Source organism: Lissotriton vulgaris, chromosome 6 (assembly GCF_964263255.1).
Source record: "Lissotriton vulgaris chromosome 6, aLisVul1.2, whole genome shotgun sequence".
Taxonomy (NCBI): domain Eukaryota; kingdom Metazoa; phylum Chordata; class Amphibia; order Caudata; family Salamandridae; genus Lissotriton; species Lissotriton vulgaris.
In genome coordinates this window covers 5,271,961-5,289,898 of record NC_141694.1, presented here as the reverse complement: position 1 = coordinate 5,289,898, position 17,938 = coordinate 5,271,961, and the positions used below count along the sequence as shown (strand labels likewise).

The window sequence follows — 17,938 nt, the reverse complement described above, 5'->3', positions numbered from 1 at the left end:
ATCGGCGGAATGCCCAGCTGCGCGACAATCGTCACCTGTTGTGACCAAGTGGGGACTTCTACTGTAAATGTATGTGGGAACGGGCTTGAAGCGGGGATTTTGAGGATGCCTTTCCGTATTTCAAAGTATTTGCAAGAATGTGCCACATGCAATAAACTGTAATAAAGACCATAAACCTGTGTATAAGAGGCCAGGGTTTAGAGATGCGGTGAGAGCACCTCGAGAAGATACCCTGTTGTCTGAGTTGACGTGTTCTGCTCCGTCGGAATAAACTTCTGTTTCCTGCCTTCCAGTCTCCAGCGCCTGCCTCTTTGTTTGATAACTCGAGTGGTATTAGAGGCGGTTAGCGCCGGGCAACTCTGAAAAAGGTTTTTGATCTACATCGGCCCTACCTTTTTCCACAGGGACCTAGCAGGTAATCCAGCCCCCTAGATTGGTATAAGAATGGGAGCAGTGCCAACGCACTCAGATTATCCTGATGAAACATTTGAAACGAAACTCTTGACCCTTCAACATCTCACTCAACGTAGAAGACTGAAGAATCTCCCTTGTGGTCAAGGAGTGACCACCCTGTGCAAACAGGCACCATCCAGCACCTCGACGTCTGCTTTGTTGCAGTTCCCGCCAAAACTCGAGTGACAGAGATCGACGAGATAAAGCTTGCCTGCCTTCTTACAGCCCGATCCACAGTCCCTGCGGAGCTGAGACCCGTGGAGGCGACCGGAAGCGTGGGGCACGTCATCTTGAAAAGACCACAAGAGGCTGACCGTGCAGCCCATGAGTGACCCTCGAAGCTGTACACCAGAGTTTGAGAAACCCCAACCCTGAGCCACTCTTGCACCGAAGCTCACCCCTCTACACTTGACGAGTGCTCCGTGGGGCCCTTCTGCTTGCTTTGGCTCAACGCGTTGGCCCGGTCACTTGCCAGCTGGCTCGTGGCCCCTGTGCCAATGAAAAACTAAAACTAACTTGTGATTCTGGTTGCTCCAGACTTGCAGCAGCTCCTTTGAAAAGGAGCACCCGCTCTGACCCTCCTGGTCCAAGTGAGAAGCAATCTTCCGGTCCTGCATGGATTGCTCTTGCCAAGTGTTGTTTGCTCCAATCTTGAAGCCGACTGCGCCGACGGTGAGAGCCTGCGTGGGACAGATCGTGACCTGCTCCTGGACATCGCAGATGCCCCAGAGCTCACGTGACAGTGGAGGGAAGCTCCTAGACAACCACCTGATTGTGCCCGACATTGCCTGGTTTCATCCTGGTTCCACCCTGGTCACTGCTGAGTGACCCAGACTCTGTCCCCTCTGCTTTCAGGTACTTTTCTACTCTGATCCACCCTTGGATCACACTGGACACTTCTCCTTCACATCGCCTGCAGCATCTTCAGCTTCAAGTACCAACAACCTGCATGACAAAACCCGACCCCACTTCGACCCTATGCACCCGCTTCCTGTGGGTGAGGTAACATTGCAACGCCGGTGTTCCCACACTGGTACACACCTCTAGGGTCTGTGTCTAAAGTTTGGTCCTTCTAGGTTCAGCGTAAGTATCCTTAAACTCTATTTGTGTAACTTTTACGCACCATTGACATTGCATTGGTGCTAGCCGCGCTTTAAGCGCTGCACCCGAATCCCGCGGGCTTTTACCGACTTCAGCATTGCTAGTCCTGACTGCTCCCAACGATTCCCTAGGCCCTAGGCCTAACCACTGTTCGATTGGTATCTCTTTTACCACTTTTTTAATATATGGTTTGAGTGGCCACCCGCCCTCATCCATAATTGTGCAACTTTGTATGTTATACTGTGCTTTTGATTTAACGCTTGTGCCCCTTTGCTCATATAGAGTACTGGGGAATATTTTAGAAATAAATACATATATTGTAATAATATATACTTGTGTGGTGTCCTTTCATTTGATATTACAGGACTGTGATTGGTAAAACAGCCCGCTTAACACGACCTCTTAAGTTAAGCCTTTAAGGCTGCTTAGTCTATGCTACCATTAAGATAGCTTGTCTAATAAGGTTGACTTACAACCAGACACCATAAGGGTTGCTTGGACTGATACGAGGTGGTTCCAGAATTGGAAACATCATATATCAGGCCAACTTCTCACAAAAGTAAAATCAAAAAAAAGGGGGAAGCCTACAATTAGTACCAGCGGGGGGTCTCCTTGGGCAATGAGGGGCGTGAGGTTATATGAAGCGTGATAATTTTAGCATGGTAACTCAAAGGGGTTTAAAAACCTTAGGATTAGTGCCAAGTGCCTTCCATAATTTCCTGTGTCTGGTCTTCCAGGGGGAGGTATTTAAGACAATATTATCTGCTCCTCTTAAAAAAAATAACCATTCTTGCCATTTCTTGAATGTGATTTTCCCAAAGCTCTTCCAATTGCAAAGGACTATTTTACACGCAAGTGTTAACATTAAGTCAAGCAGAAAGCAGTCATCCTCCTCTGTCAAATCAGGGTCTAAAAAGCCTTCCAATATATTAGATAGTTCTTTAACCGGGCAGATGTTGAAAGTCTGTTAAATGTATTTGAAAATGTAATTCCAAAACTTTCCAAGCATTGGGCATAACAGAAGCATCTGGATGTTGCAATTCCAGCAGAGTGGGGATTGGATTAGATTTAATTTAAATAGACTTTTGAAGATCAAGTATGATCTGTTTATGACCATAAATTTTGTTTGTGAGAGAATAGGGGAGATGTTGTGTTTGAAAGGCATTGTGTATATTTGCTTCCAGTCCAGTGTAATTGTTTTGCTGTTTAGTTCTGCTTCCCACTTTGCCACATTATTCAAATGTCATTTGCGTGGCTCTCGGATCAGAAGTTTGTAAATCCTTGAAACTGTGTGTTCAGCCCCTAATAATTGGGTGAGTCTTGAGGGGAGTGTGGGGGGTTAAAATTAGCGGTACGTTTCGAGATCTGGACTTTTAATTTCAGGACGTCATAAAAGTCTAGCTCGGTTCAACCCTTATCTTTTTTAAGTGTGGGGAATGGAATAGGACCAGTCTCGTTATATAGGTCTTTGAGGAAGTTGATCCCTTGGTTACAACTAGTATGTCGTCCGTGTATGCTGCGACCTTGAATGTGTGCTTTACAAAATCTATGCCTTGGATCTCCTTATTGGCCCGTAGGTGTTGGAGGAGAGGTTCAATAGCTAGTAAGAATGAGGAGGGCGATAATGGGCAGCCTTGCCTGGTGCCCTGTTTTAATGGGAAAACTTCTCACTTGAGCCTTTGGTTCATGGTATAGTACCATGATCATCTTGATCAATTTCTCTCCTAGATTATATCTCCTAAGTGAAACCTCTAAGAATGTCCAATCGACTTTATCAAACGCTTTTTCAGCGTCGAGCGTTATTGCTACCGCCGGAGAGTCTATTAATTTCTCTTTGTTTATTGCATGGCAAAATATTCTGGTATTATCACTGGACAACCTGTTTTTTAGAAATCCTGTTTGAGAAGGGTGGATGAGTTTAGTTATATATTTTTGTATTCTGGAAGATAAAATCATCACATATAGTTTGCAGTCAATATTTATTAGCGAAATTGGTCTATAGTGTTTTGTCAATGAGTCATCTTTCCCTTCCTTTGGATGACTGTGATTATGGATTCCGATGGTGTGCCAGTTATTTGGCCATAGTTTGCAAACTGTTGGTACAGGAGTAGTAGAGGTTCACATATGAGTTACTCAAAGGACTTATAAAAGGATGCATTATACCCGTCGGGTCCGGGGGCCTCAACAGTTTTAATTTTTTTTAATGGCCAGTTTGAGTTCATCCATTGTGATTAATCCATTAATGAAGTCCCTTACATGATCACTCAGTGAATTCAATGCTGCCTTTTTTAAATATTCCTGTGTTTTATGTGATTTTACTTTGGTATTGGGACTGTATAGCTTTTCGCAAAACTCTTTAAAAGTGTCTGGAATGTTTTTGGGGTTTGTCTGAACAGTTCCTTTTCAGTCCCTGATATCTTTGATCGCATATCTCTGGGCTATGAGTTTTAAATAAGAAGCTAGAGATTTCCCAGCGTTGTTTGCTTCACACAAGCGAAAACTTTTTTGTTTGTTTATCCAGATACCCGCTCTTGTGCTAATAAGTTTGTTATATTCATATTTTTTGTTCGGGAATTCTTTTTGAGTCACAGGATTGTTAGTAATGATGTGTGTGTTTTTCCAGTCTTAAAATATCTTCCTCTAGCTTCTGTAATTCCAAGTTAGCCTCCTTATTCATCTTAGATCTAAGTTATATCATTACTCCTCTCATAGTTGCTTTTTGGGCCTCCTTTCTGGAGAGATAAGAGGTATAATTCACTTTGTTGTCAACCAGAAAGTTAATGATGGATTCTTCAATAATTATTTTGTGATCCATTGAGACTAAGACGTCAATGTAATGCAGGAGTGGTTCAATGGTTGATTGGTCGACCCTGATACCAAAAAGAAATCTATCCGTGAATATGAGTTATGGGGAAATGAGTAAAATGTCTAGTCCCTCTCCGTGGGTTTTTCAACCTCCAAACATCTAGCATATTGAATCTTTTCCATAAGTGTATCAGAGCCTTGTGTGATTTATTAACTTTGAATTTACAGGAGGAGTTCCTGTTAAGACAAGGGTAGGTTAAAATCTCCCACAATTATAGAGAGAGCAGAGTCCAGGATTGTGAGGATATTATTTTCTTGGTCTTCCCAGAATAAGCTGTCGTTTTTAGTCTGGGCATAGATGTTGGTTACAAAGAGGACTGAGTTTTCTCTCTGTATTTTAGCAGTAATCCACCTCCCCTGCTTGTTTGTTGAGTATGAAATTAATTGTAACCTAGATCTCTTGGTTATCATTGTTATTACTCCATTATTCTTCCCTACTGTGCCTGAATAAAGAACTTCTGTGTAAGGACTGCCTTTCAAAGAGTCCGCTAATTTATTATCTAGCTTTCTCTACTGTAGGAGAATGATGTCAGCTTTCTGATTGTCAATATAGGTAATAATGTTCCTCCTTTTTTCTGGGTGATTCAAGCCCTTAACATTTAGAGAGACAATCTTAATCTGCCTAAATAGTGAGTTAATTTTTGTGTATGTTGTGTTGGTTTTGGGGATCGTAGAAGACCATCTCCGAGAGTAACGTGTATGTGAATCTTTAAAAAAATATTTTGTAAGACATAATATTCGCCTTGTACTTTGGCTACTGAGCGGAAGAAATTAGAAGGAAGAAAAAGGAGAAATGGAGAAAAAGACAGGTGAAAAAAGAGATAAAAGGAAAGAAGCAACAAAAAATAACATTGGGAACATTCTCATTAAAACTGTTAACACCCCCATCAACTGGATCCCTCCTTCACCCCACTCCCCCTTATCCCCAATCCTCCCTCCCCACCCACCGCCCAAGTTGCGTAGTGTATGATGTGATGATTGCAGGAAAATGTCAACTCCCTCCCGGAACAGGTGGAAATGTATGTTTTGTCAAAACCCTAATTACATTTAACATGATGTGCGACATCTTGTGGGTACTCTTCACACTGTTCGGAACCATAAGAGAAACTTACAGTATCAATGTTTGAATTATTGAACTATATGATTTAGTGTTGTGTTGAATTGTGTTTTTGCTTGACGTGCGTATAAAGAAATTGGTAGTGTCCGACTGGTGCACAAGGTAAAGCTCGAACAATGTCTAAGTACTTCAGCATCCAATAGCTAAAACCGTTGTTAACTCGGTTGCCGATGCACTCAAGACGGTGTATATACTGTTAAGTAACAATATACAAACAAAGATAGTGAACAAAATGACAGAAGTATCATAACAAAGGCTCTCATGAAGAGTAAATCTTGGAGTCTTTAATGTAGCAAACAGCCAGCCGACACGTCTTTCATCGCACTGTTGTATTTTTCAATTGTTGCCCACGGCGAACAAGGTATTAATCTATTTGCTGACGAAATAATACTGACGCCGGGTATGGCTCAGATGTGAATGGTGCTTCTATCTTGATGCAGCATAGATGCGGCGTGTAGCGCGTCCGGACCCAAGGCAGTGTTCGTGTACTTCCACTAGTTTTACTAAGATGCTTTCCAAGGTAGTGTTGATGTCTTGCTTAGGTTTGAATGGTGAGTCTGGTGATGGCAGGTCAGATTTCACTCTTTTTAGGTTTGCCTTAGAGTCTTTCACTGCCATTTTAGTACAGTTCCTTCCTTTGTACTTTGAGTCTTTAAGTACTGAGGGGGAGGAGTCAAGATGGCGGATTGAGCTCCGCTGGAGTGAGAGGTGCTGCAGGGGCTGCTCGGCCCAGAGAAACGCCGCTCAAGAAATGTTTGAATTAAACACTGAAAAGCGCTGAAAACCGCCGTAACTACGGGCTGACATCCTCAAACTCCTTAAACTTAAACTTTAAATTCTAAATGGAGGGCTGATAAAAAGCGGAGGAAAAAAAAAAAGTAGAGATCGAGGTACGAGAGGAAAAGCTATCTCCGCTACGGAAAGAGAGCAGGGAGAAAGGAAAGTGACCTACGAGTCAGACTGCCGAATTGTTTTCTCAATTGCTGAACTTTTCCTCTTGGCTGGACACGAACACGAACTGGCTCAATGCTGAGGGTTGTGCTTCGATATCTCGGCAAGAGTCCGCTGCGCCCCTGGAGCCACGTAGCGAGTTACACTCGAGTCCCACCGTCCGCGGTTGCGATCACCTGGGCGTCTCTGACTCCGCAGCAGCTGGGCGTGCACCAGATAGAATACTCAATCCTACGGACTACACCGCAGACAGCGCAGCTGAGGATAGAGGCGACTGAAGCAACGGAGGTAGTGCAGGAACCGATGTCCGCACGGCAAACCAGATCTGCACGGACAAGGAAGACTGCCCAGACGGGAAAAAAGGACTTTACAGGTACGATGGCGGCTGCAGTAGCAATCACAGGGGTAGTGGCAGTGGGCTCACCTGATGAAAAATCCCAGAATTTTACAAATGATTTGAACACTAAAAAACACGATAGTTTAAAATCTCTCAGTTGCAAAGGTGGTGAAGCTGACAAACGAAAAGAGGTTGATAAGCACCTTGAGGAGAAACTTGTTCCTATACCGAACACGAAGGGTGGGGGCAGCACAGACCTAAGTCCAAGAGCAGAGCTATCACCTGCAACTAAAACAAAAAAGAAAGCGAGTGATAAAGAGGTGGAAACTCAGGAGAGCTCATCAATTATACTTCCAACAAACAACTCTGTGGTGACTGGGACGGAAAAAAATGCCGAGGTGATGCTACAAGATACTGGGTTGGGAACCGAGACGAAGATAGGAAAGAAGGGCTCAGACAAGCTTCCTAAGCTTCCATATGTCAAGGCACTATCTAGTTCAGAAATAACCGAGGCTAGCCTGGCCAGATCGAGTGGGGGAGAGAGCTCTATGGATGCCTCAATAACGCAAACAGCAGAGGTATCACAATCTTTGATACAAAGCGAAAAGGTCGATCCTGTAGCTCCCAACACCAATACAAAGACTCCTTTGCAGGTTGCTAAAAATAAAACAAAAGAGAACAATTGTAGAGGCGGTGCCAATTCAGACGAAGATTCAAATGTGGAATACGAGGAGATATCTGAAGAGGAAGAAGAAGGACCGGACGAAGAGTCTAAAGTCCTAACAAACAAGAAATTGCTATCAAGGAAAGCTAAAAGGAAGGTTAAAGCCAAACAGAAGTCCCTCTTAATGAAGACAACTTGTAAGGATTTGACAGGAATTAAAAAGAATCGTCTATTAGACGATAGCCCTCTGAGAAGGTGGATAGAGGCCAAAGGTGGAGTCAAGAATATGGCCCTAAGACTTTCTGGCGCGAGCCCTGACGAGGCTTTGTTTCACAGGGATAACTTAAACGCCTCAGATAACGTTAAAAGCCTAAATAACCCTATAGATCTTCTAATGGATTCTAGTTTAAATACACCCTCTACCAACCAAGAGACATCTAGTTATCTGAATTCAGCTATTACAGCTACTATAGAAACGAATGGCGCACTAAGCCCAGAGATTCCCTTGGTCGCCTCACCTACTTCCCCTAATTCTACCTCCAACACCTTTCTTCATCCTCTCAAGTGTCCTCTCACTCACAATGAGGTAGAAAATGATGCTGGAAAAGACGTAGAAGAACAAGAGTGTGTACTATCATCCGATAATACTGACCAAACAACGGAGGCCTTCGAATTTATGGCTTCTAGCTCGGGGCAGACACAACCACTTCCAGCTGGGATTTTGGAAGCTGACCCAAGTGGAACTTTAGAACAAGACTCCGTGAAGGATGTGAGGGCTGATATAAAATCCAAGGCTCAAACAACGGTACCTGGTCTAACCTCCCACCCACCTCCTATAGCTTCTCAGGTGTCCTTACAAGTCCCAGTGATTATATCAATGGAATCAATCATGCAGACTCTTGTAGAACAAAGAGCAGAGATACAACAGCAATATCTTCAGCTAAGGGAAGACAACACCAAGATACAAGAAACCATGAGTGATATTTGCCAAGGTTTGGGAGGAGTGATAAAAGACATAGAGGACATAAAGCAACGAATAGTGGTAGTAGAAGAGGACGTGAACCAGGTCACAACAACTGCTAATCAAAATACAACAAAAGTGACTCTGCTGGAAGCTAAGGTGGAGGACTTGGAGAACCGGGCTCGAAGACAAAACCTTAGACTATTTGGTATACCCGAAGGCATGGAGGGGTCCGATCCGAGAGCCTTCATGGTGAAACTTTTTCAAAGGGCCTTTATAGACCTGGCTGATTGGGATTGGGACTCCCAGTTGCAGAGAGTACACAGATTACCTATATTTCAAAGAAACACAAATAACAAATTCCCAAGACCATTTCTGATATATTTTGGAAACTTTCTTTTGAGACAAGCAGTGGCATTTAAGGCCAAGCCCAATAACCCTGTCTCAGTTGATAATCTTACTTTTTTCGTGAAATCGGACCTAAGTAAAACCACTATGGATAAACGTTGGGAGCTTCGGAAAATGATTGATGCTTTCAAAAATTTAGGCTGTATGGCCTATCTCCAGGAACCTGCTCGCCTCAAGGTTATCCGAAATGGTCAAACTTTCTTCTTTACTGATACAGCTTCAGCCGAACAGTCTCTGGAAAAAATCTCTCGGGAAAATGAAAAAAGAAGCCAAAAAGAGAAAGAGAACTAATGAAAGGAGACGCTATCCGGAACGGCCAAATTTTCTTCTTCATATATCTATCACTTGTTGAACAATTTCAAGAAAATCTCTTTTAGGAGAAAGAAAAACGAAGTTAAAAAGAGAGAGAGAAAGATAACTAACCCAAGGAGATGTGGGAGACGGGGTGGGGGGGGAAGAGAGGAGGGTTGGGGGGGGGGAGGGAGAGAGGAGAAAAATCACGAGCCTTTTCAAATATACTTACTCGAACTGGAATCTAACGTGCAGATGGACTCTATTTGAATGCATTATACACTTTTTATCACTTCATTCATAGGCTCTCGACCCCTCATTCCTTTTTCTACACTCTTTTTCTTTTCTCTCTCCTTTCCTCTCCCCTCTTTTACCTTTTTGTCTCTCCTCTCTCTCTCTCTATTTTTCAAAATAGGAGCAAATTTAGAAATAACATAGATTAAACTTAGGTTTGGCAGGAGCAGCCTCTCATGAATGCACCCTCACTACGCTGCCCCAAACAGCGGCAGCAAATGCTAGAGGGGTGCTCCCCCCCAAGGGACGGGCTTCAGCAAGGGAGGGGGTGGGGTTGCCTCAGGGGTGGGTGTGGCAACGTGTGTCGTGGGTGGTGGGTTGAAATAAAGGGGAAAACTGCGATTGCAAGATTCGACTTTTTTTTTATTTTTATTTTTTTTGTTAAGAGTAGTTGGAAGGAAATTTCAACGATTGTGAAACAAATTAAGGTAGAGGGGAACAATACGTATATGAGCAAAAATATAATAGCTAAATGCTTAAATTAAGAATTTTATGTTGGAATGTTGATGGCCTAAACAGTAAGAGTAAAAGAAATTTGGTGCAAGAAGAGATCAAACTATACAAACCTAATATAGTCTTGATGTCAGAGACCCACATAAAATATCAGGATAGAAAGTTATTATCACAATTTAATTATGAACTGGTTGTATGCTCAACTCTAAATGAGACTATAAGGGGGGTAGCTATTCTAAAACTAAGAGGAGCTCCAATAGAAACCATTAAAACGGCTTCTGACACTCGAGGCAGGTGGGCATTAGCACAGATGCAATACGATAATGTTAAATTGGTATTATGTGTAATATATGGACCAAATATCGATAGCCCCAAAGTATTTGAAGAGCTAAGTGTTGAACTACTCGAATGGGAAGGCGAAACTATTTTTGCCGGAGATTTCAATTGTGTTATGGATTATAAAATAGACTCTACGGGGCCAAAGAACTTTAAAAGAATGCATAAAGTTAGAGCATCAATCCTGGAACTTGCAAGATTGAATAACATCAGAGATCTATGGCGATCTAAACACCCTATGTTGGCAGGATTTACCTACTACTCTGCGCCACATAGATCTTGCTCCAGAATTGATATGATGTGGGCCTCTGATCAAGTGCTAGACAACTGTGAAATTGAAATATGCCCTAAAGTTACATCTGATCACAACCCATTGCTATTGGAGATTGTATTCAAAGATCTAAATACGAAAGAACCACGTAAGTTCACTTTCCCGAGACACTTACTTGTCGATCCTACATTTACTACACTAGTCAAAAAACATATACAGGAGTTTATCACACTAAATATCAATTCGGCCAGCATAAACACTGTATGGGACACCTGTAAGTGCAGCATTAGGGGCTTCGTCCAACAATATGTATTTAGACTTAATGCTGAAAATCACAAGAAAAATAAAAAACTAACATCAAAACTACTGGATTTGGAAAAGCAACTGGCTGAGGCAACGCTTTACTCAAAAAATAACGTGGAGACGATTAGAGTTAAATTGGCGGAATTACAGGCAGGATTAAAAAAAACCTTGAGGGAAGGATATATTTCTAAACTACAAAAATATAAGCTAGACCAATATGAAGGTGGCGACCGAATCGGGAAGATATTGGCATATAAAACCGCGGATAAAAAAGCTAAAACCAAAATCAAAGAAATAATAGGACCTGATCAGATAATGTATGAACGGGAGGAGCAAATACTAAACCAATTTGTCAAATTTTACCAACAACTCTATACACCAGATGACATACCACATAAAACAGAGATCTCACATTATCTTGCTCAATACCTAACCCCAACGCAGGCTTTAAATGCTGAAGCGCTTCAACACCTAAACTCTAATGTAACACTCGAGGATATTAAACTAGCAATCGATCACCTGCCCCTAGGGAAGGCGGTAGGAGAGGATAGTATAGCGATGGAGTTTTACAAACTTTGCTCTCAGGAATTGCTTCCGCTACTACAAGAGGTGATTAATTCAATCATTCTTTCTAAACAAGCACCTGCTTCATGGAAAATAGCCAAAATTATCTTTTTTTTGAAAAAGGGAAAACCCGAAACAGAGTGCGGCTCGTACCGACCCATATCTCTACTCAATTCTGATGTTAAAATTTTCGCGAAAATTCTAGCCAATCGATTAGCTTCTTACATGCCGGACATTGTCAACACCCAACAACATGGTTTTGTGGTAGGCAGAGATACTACTTTGCATGTCAATACTTCAATCACAGCCTTTGATGTTGCGGAAACCACTAACACCCCACTCGGCATGATATTGCTAGACGCGGAAAAAGCATTCGACCGAGTGGGGTGGGAATTTCTCTGGGCAGTATTAAGTAAAATGGGCATTACAGGCTCCTACTTAGAGTGGGTTAAGTCTTTGTATGAAGAACCTCAGGCTATGATAAGCTATGGAGGCAAAAACTCCGCCAATTTCAAGATAGCAAGAGGCACAAGACAAGGTTGCCCCCTATCTCCTTTACTTTTTGCCCTGTCTTTAGAACCTTTTTTAAATGCTTTAAACGATCAAACCAATATTGTGCCGGCTTTTCACGGAGATATAGCTCTTAAACTAACAGCTTTTGCTGACGATATAGCAATTTATACACCCGATGTCAATAAAGCTATGCCAGAAATTATAAACCAAGCACAAAAATTTGGGAGAGTTTCTGGGTATAAATTGAATGTAAACAAAACTCAAATCATACTCAATTATACCCCGGAATCACAAATTTATAACACATGTAAAGAAGCCGTTTATTTAGGCATTAAAATTACTGCCAAAGTGGGGGAAATTTTGAAAATAAACTATGATTCATTTTTAAAGGAAACATCCGATAGCCTCAAAAAATGGCATAAAATACCTCTTAGTCTGATAGGGAGACTTAATCTGATTAAGATGAAAATATTACCCAAGTTGTTGTATTTGTGTAGAGCTATTCCGCTGCAACCAAATAAACTTTTTTTTAAAAAACTAGACGGCATATGCAGCAGTTTCCTATGGGGCTATAAAAAGGCAAGAAGGGCGATTAAATTCTTGACATTACCTATCTCTAAAGGGGGTCTTTCTTTCCCAGACTTTAATCTTTATTTTTTAGCTACATTTTTTTCACGAATAAGGAGCTTGTTAAAAAACACCCCCTCTTTATTTTTTCATCAGTACATGCTAGGAGCCGACTCAAACCAATTTCTGCTACGAGTTCACGACCCAAACTACTTCAAGCGGGTCAAATTCAAGACGGCTAAGCATGCTATAAAAATCTGGGATAAAATTCTACTTATTAGTAAAAGCACATTTTTTAACGCTGAACTTAGATTATGGAATAACCCCGCTCTTCCGGGCGTATTCTCTGATGGTTCGGCGAGCCGATGGATCAGACATGAAATAACCACACTAGGAGACCTCTATGGCACTAATGGACTGACCGATTTCGAGAACCTAAAAATTACCAATGGGCTCACAGAAGATATGCATTTTAGATATAGACAATTGAGAGACTTTTTTCTTAACAAAATGAAAATAACGGAAGTGAAACACTCAGACATTCTTGTGTGTATCTACTCTGACAAAACAAAGTCGTTGATAAAAGCAGGATACCAATGGCTAACTAAAGACAAGGAAGGAAACACAGCTCAAATTGCTGCTAAATGGTCTCGTAGGTTAAATTTAAACATAAACTCGAACCAGATTAGAAACTCTTTAACCCACTTAACTGATATAGTACACTCCTCTAATCTCAGAATGCAACTATACAGAACAACTACTGAGCTGTACTATACACCACAAAAAATATCTAGATGGACCCAAGGACACTTGATTTCAGACAAATCTATGTGTGTCAAATGTAACACAGTCGCGGCGGGAGTTGAACACATGCTATTTTCCTGCCCCGCATTTTCCATCTTTTGGAACGATATCTCCGACCACTGTAGAGCTAACCAGATATCTATGCCGGAGCTTACTGGACAACTGGTTCTATTAGATATTCAAGATACCAACACCCCATATAAGGATATCATAACGATTCTGCTAGCTTGCGCAAGACTAACTATAGCTAGGGGATGGATATCTAAAGAACCCCCTAGAGTAGCAGATTGGCTCGCATTAGTTCACGAAATTAGAACTATGGAACTTTCCTTAGCCAAACATAGAGGCCCAAAAGCTCTTATCAGAAGAGAAAAGATCTGGAAACACTTTTTTGAAGGGCAAGATGGGGGGACAGGCCTTTAATGACTATCTTCTTTGTCCTTTTTTTTTTTTTTTCTCTTTTTTTTTTTTTTTCTCTTTTTTCTTTATCTTTCTCGATTTGTTCCCACACATTTACCATATAACTGTTACTTTTTATTTACGTTAACTGTTCAAAATGATATTAGTGGTAAAACCTTGTTAAAACATGAACTGTATTATGGCACGGAAGTGTAATGGTTTTGGTCGTATCTTGCAATAATAAAAATTATTCAAAAAAAAAAAAAAAAAAAGAGTCTTTAAGTACAAGTGCTCATGCAGGTTGTGTGGCACATGCACGTGCCAAGTTATGAAATGGTTCACTGATGTCCTTTGGAGTTAAACCAGATAAGATGTGGTGCGGGCTTCCCCTGGAAAGTGGCAAGCAGGAAGAGATTCAGCTGATAGCTTTCTAAGGTATTTGCAGTCAGAATGCAATAGAATGCAGTCAGGATAAGTCAGATTGCAGATAGATTGCTGGCAGTATTGCAACTTTAGGTCAGGCACAGAGATAAGGGTATCAGCATTGTTTCATAACTGTTTTGATCGGTAACATTGCTAACATCTGTTAGATATGGTAAATAAATGCATTATGCATATCCTTATGCCTCATTTCCTTATGTCACTTATAAACTGCTTGTCTTCTAGTATTTGCTGTATAAAAATGACAGCTTCTGTGTCCAGTACATAAAATGGCTGCCACTGCTGTATCTCTTGAAGAGCTTAGTGGAGGTTAAAGGTTAATGGCTGCCAAAGCAATGATACATTAGTAGATAATGGAGCTTAATCAAGTTAGGTAGCTTATGGCCATATGCATCAAGTAGAATTGCATTCGTAAACGTAAAAATTCACAGAATTTCAGCGTTTGCGATCGCAATTTTGCCAAATGGTATGTATGAGGCAAATCTGCGTGCAAAATAAGGAATCGCAAAATTTGCGATTCTTTAATTTGCGATTGCATTTAATGAATCGCAAATTTTGGGATTCCTTAAATGCAATGATAGAAGCACCAAAAAAGTGCAATTTGACCATATGGAATCGCAAATTAACACCAACTTCAAGTTGAGTTCAGCAGGCCACCATACCTGGGAGGGCTTGCCATTACCAATGGCGTCGCAAATCGGGAGGCACTCATTATTATTCATGAGCCTCTCTATTTGCGACCCCATTGTGAATTGCTAACAGTGTGTTACCCACTGTTAAACATCCACAATAGCGTCTCGCAGTTTGCGAGGGCGCTAATTTGTCTGTCGTACATCTGGCCCAATATCCCTTCAGCGCCATGACCATTGGTATGTTTAATTAAGAGATGAGTTTCTCTCTCCTCCAAACCTACATGCAGGTAATAAAGAACCATCGGCCAGGGGTTCTAGAGTATGTCTAGAACGCAAAACCCGCCTCCTTCCTAATCATTGCTGTCACGTAATCAATGATGTGAAGTGAGTTGTCATCAGTGATGTGAAGTGAGATGTCATCAGTGATGTTATAATTGATGTCTTGAGTGATGTGATATGGGAGGTATATGTAGTGCATGGTGGTGGTGCACGCCATAGACATATTCACCTAACTAAACCGTCATTTTAACCTTTATTTTCAGTGAATATGCATATAAATATCAATGTATATCAATGTACTATAAAGTTATATTATGTCATTGTGATATAATAAAACATTATTCTGTGATGTGGTATGTAGTATGTTATGTCATAATGCTGTTATGCAATTTTATGTCACACCAGCATTTGTACTCCTCTGTCCTAGAGTCATTGAACACTCTTCTTGATTCTTCCTCGTGCCCTGGAGAGGATGTGAGGTAACACATGCTTTTGCTGCACAAAACTCACATTACATACATACAAACATTACATCATCACTTTAATTGGGGAGTTCTCTCGCGTTAAAAGCTGTACATGTACAAATCATCAGACAGTGTTATTGACCTGTCAGACAAACAGCACTCACCACAGTCAGGGCAGAACACCGCAGATGCCCTCAGGGCAAGAAGCAGGAACACAATGTACCCCAACATTTTAAAAATCTGAAAGAGAGAACACACGTTGTCAATATCAGTTTGAATGTCATAGTTTGCTCCTTTTCCTTAGCCACTCTTCATTGGTGATGTCATAGATTGGATGTGTTGGGTTATTTTTGATGTAAAGATGCACACTTCTCCTCTCCTGCCTCTGTACAATCCTAGTGACCTGGATACATCAAGTGATGGTGATTGTCCCGTGCTGTGGGGCGTGCACTGCGTGAGATGAGCCTCACCACTTCTAGTCTTCGGTTGATGACTGCCCATGTCTCCCCATGGAACGTGAGCAACACAGATGGAGCCACGGTTTACATGGATCCAGCGTGACTTCATTCCTTATGCTGCAGATGTGTCCGGCATGAAGCAGAGACTCCAATGCACAGTACACACATCTGGGGCTACTTGGTAACTTTGAAGTGTGCAGGTGCAAGGGTAAGAAGGTGGGTGTTTGTTAGGTGTAAGTTGAGAGAGTATGAGGTAGGTATTAGCTATGTGTAAGTAGATGTTAGTAGGGGTCAATTATTAGAAATGTGTGATGTTGTGCACTGACACTTATGGAAGTGAGGTTATTATTTGTTAGCCTCTTTCCTCAAATCATTTCATCACCCTACGTCACTCTTTTTAGATGTACTTTGTGCCTGCTACTACTATAGTAATAAAAATAATGACCCTGTCTTAGGTATGTCCATGTGTTGAGCATTTAAATCTGAATGTAACGCTGCTTCCTCCTTGCATTATATGAATATAGGCTCATATACTGTACAGAAATACTGCATAGATTGTGTTAATTAAATACGCAGTCATATCATATACAGCATACATCTAACTCACTCTTGCGTGACTAGACTGAGCTCAGGAATCTCTGTGAATTACACCTACTTTACACATATGTTCACCATATGCTGAGATATGGCTCTTTGCTGTAGTTTTGAGTCCTACTGCTAGCATACCATACTCAGAGAGATAAATGTCAGTGACCTATTCACCTGCTCTCTCCATTGCACTGCCATCCCTGCTGTCACACCTCCAAGAGGTGAATCCCACATACTCACTTTGCGCAAATCTCCTGCGTTGCACAGAACACTGCTGCCGCTTAATCGAAGAGGAGCATATATATCTTACTACCTCTTCTGTCACTCCTTCACCTACGTAAATATCTCCCACTCGCTCTGCTGTTGCTCCTGCAGAGAGGTACGTACCTCCTACTTACTTTGTGGGAATGTGAAATATCTCAGGCACTTCCATTTCTTTGTAGAGAGTTAAGTTCCCCCTTCTTGATGTCTTAAATACACAATCATGCATATCACTTGTTTATCAATTTTCTCAGGAACATTAAGAAAAGAAAACTGTGGTGCAAGTTCTTGTACTCGAAGGTGCTAAATGTGTGTCCTGTCGTGTATCTAATGTTGACATCTTTTTCTAAGAAAGTTACATACCACAAACTCATTCTCCCTAATATCCTGTACTACCTCCAACTCTTTCATCTCTTTCTTATCAAGTTAAATACCCCATTTACACTGTCTCTGATCTCTTGTACCCCATAACTGCAATTCTACCATTTATTCTTTATCAGATTAAATACCCCATACTCACTATCTCTAATCTTTTATATCTCATACTCATTGTCTCTAATCTCCTGCACTGAACACAATGCTACCATATCTTCATTAGCACATTAAAGGCCAGATTTAGGTCGCCAAATACCGGTCAGTAACGAACGGCTTCGGCCATTACCGACCGGTATCTGGGATTTGACATATAGGTGGCCTTATATTTACAGATTCAGTATATTTACCGATTCGGTAAATTTACCGATTCTGTAAAATACCGAATCTGTAAATTTACCGAATCAGTAAATCCAGATGTAGGTGGTACTCCAACCAGTGCCACAGGCCATTACCGATTCGTTATTTACCATGTAATACTATTGCATGGTCAATAACGAATTCCTGTGTGCATGCACATCTGTGCATGTACACCTGTGCCATGTGGCACACATACATGCCCTTAGGGCATGTATGTGTGCCACATAGGCATCAATGTCAATTACCGAATCGGTTAATACTGATTCGGTAAAAAAACTGAATTGCCCTTAGGGCATGTATGTGTGCCACATGGCACACAAGGCAAAATCAGGGGCGCAACAGGGTGTCAAAGTGACACCGTGTTCCCCTTGACAATTCAGTATTTTTACAGAATCAGTATTAACCGATTCGGTAATTGACATTGATGCCTA

At 41.4% G+C, this 17,938-nt stretch overlaps 1 protein-coding gene across 1 annotated transcript in view; it reads right to left on the bottom strand.

Moving 5' to 3' along the window:
- The window catches only part of LOC147706666 (CD5 antigen-like), a 311,449-nt gene extending 295,750 nt beyond the window's left edge, over positions 1–15,699 (bottom strand). Inside the window, exon 1 of the mRNA XM_086925112.1 lies at positions 15,633–15,699. Coding sequence (XP_086781238.1) covers positions 15,633–15,699 — 67 coding nt within the window. The remainder of the gene's footprint in view (positions 1–15,632) is intronic.
- Between the last annotated feature and the right edge of the window lie 2,239 nt (positions 15,700–17,938).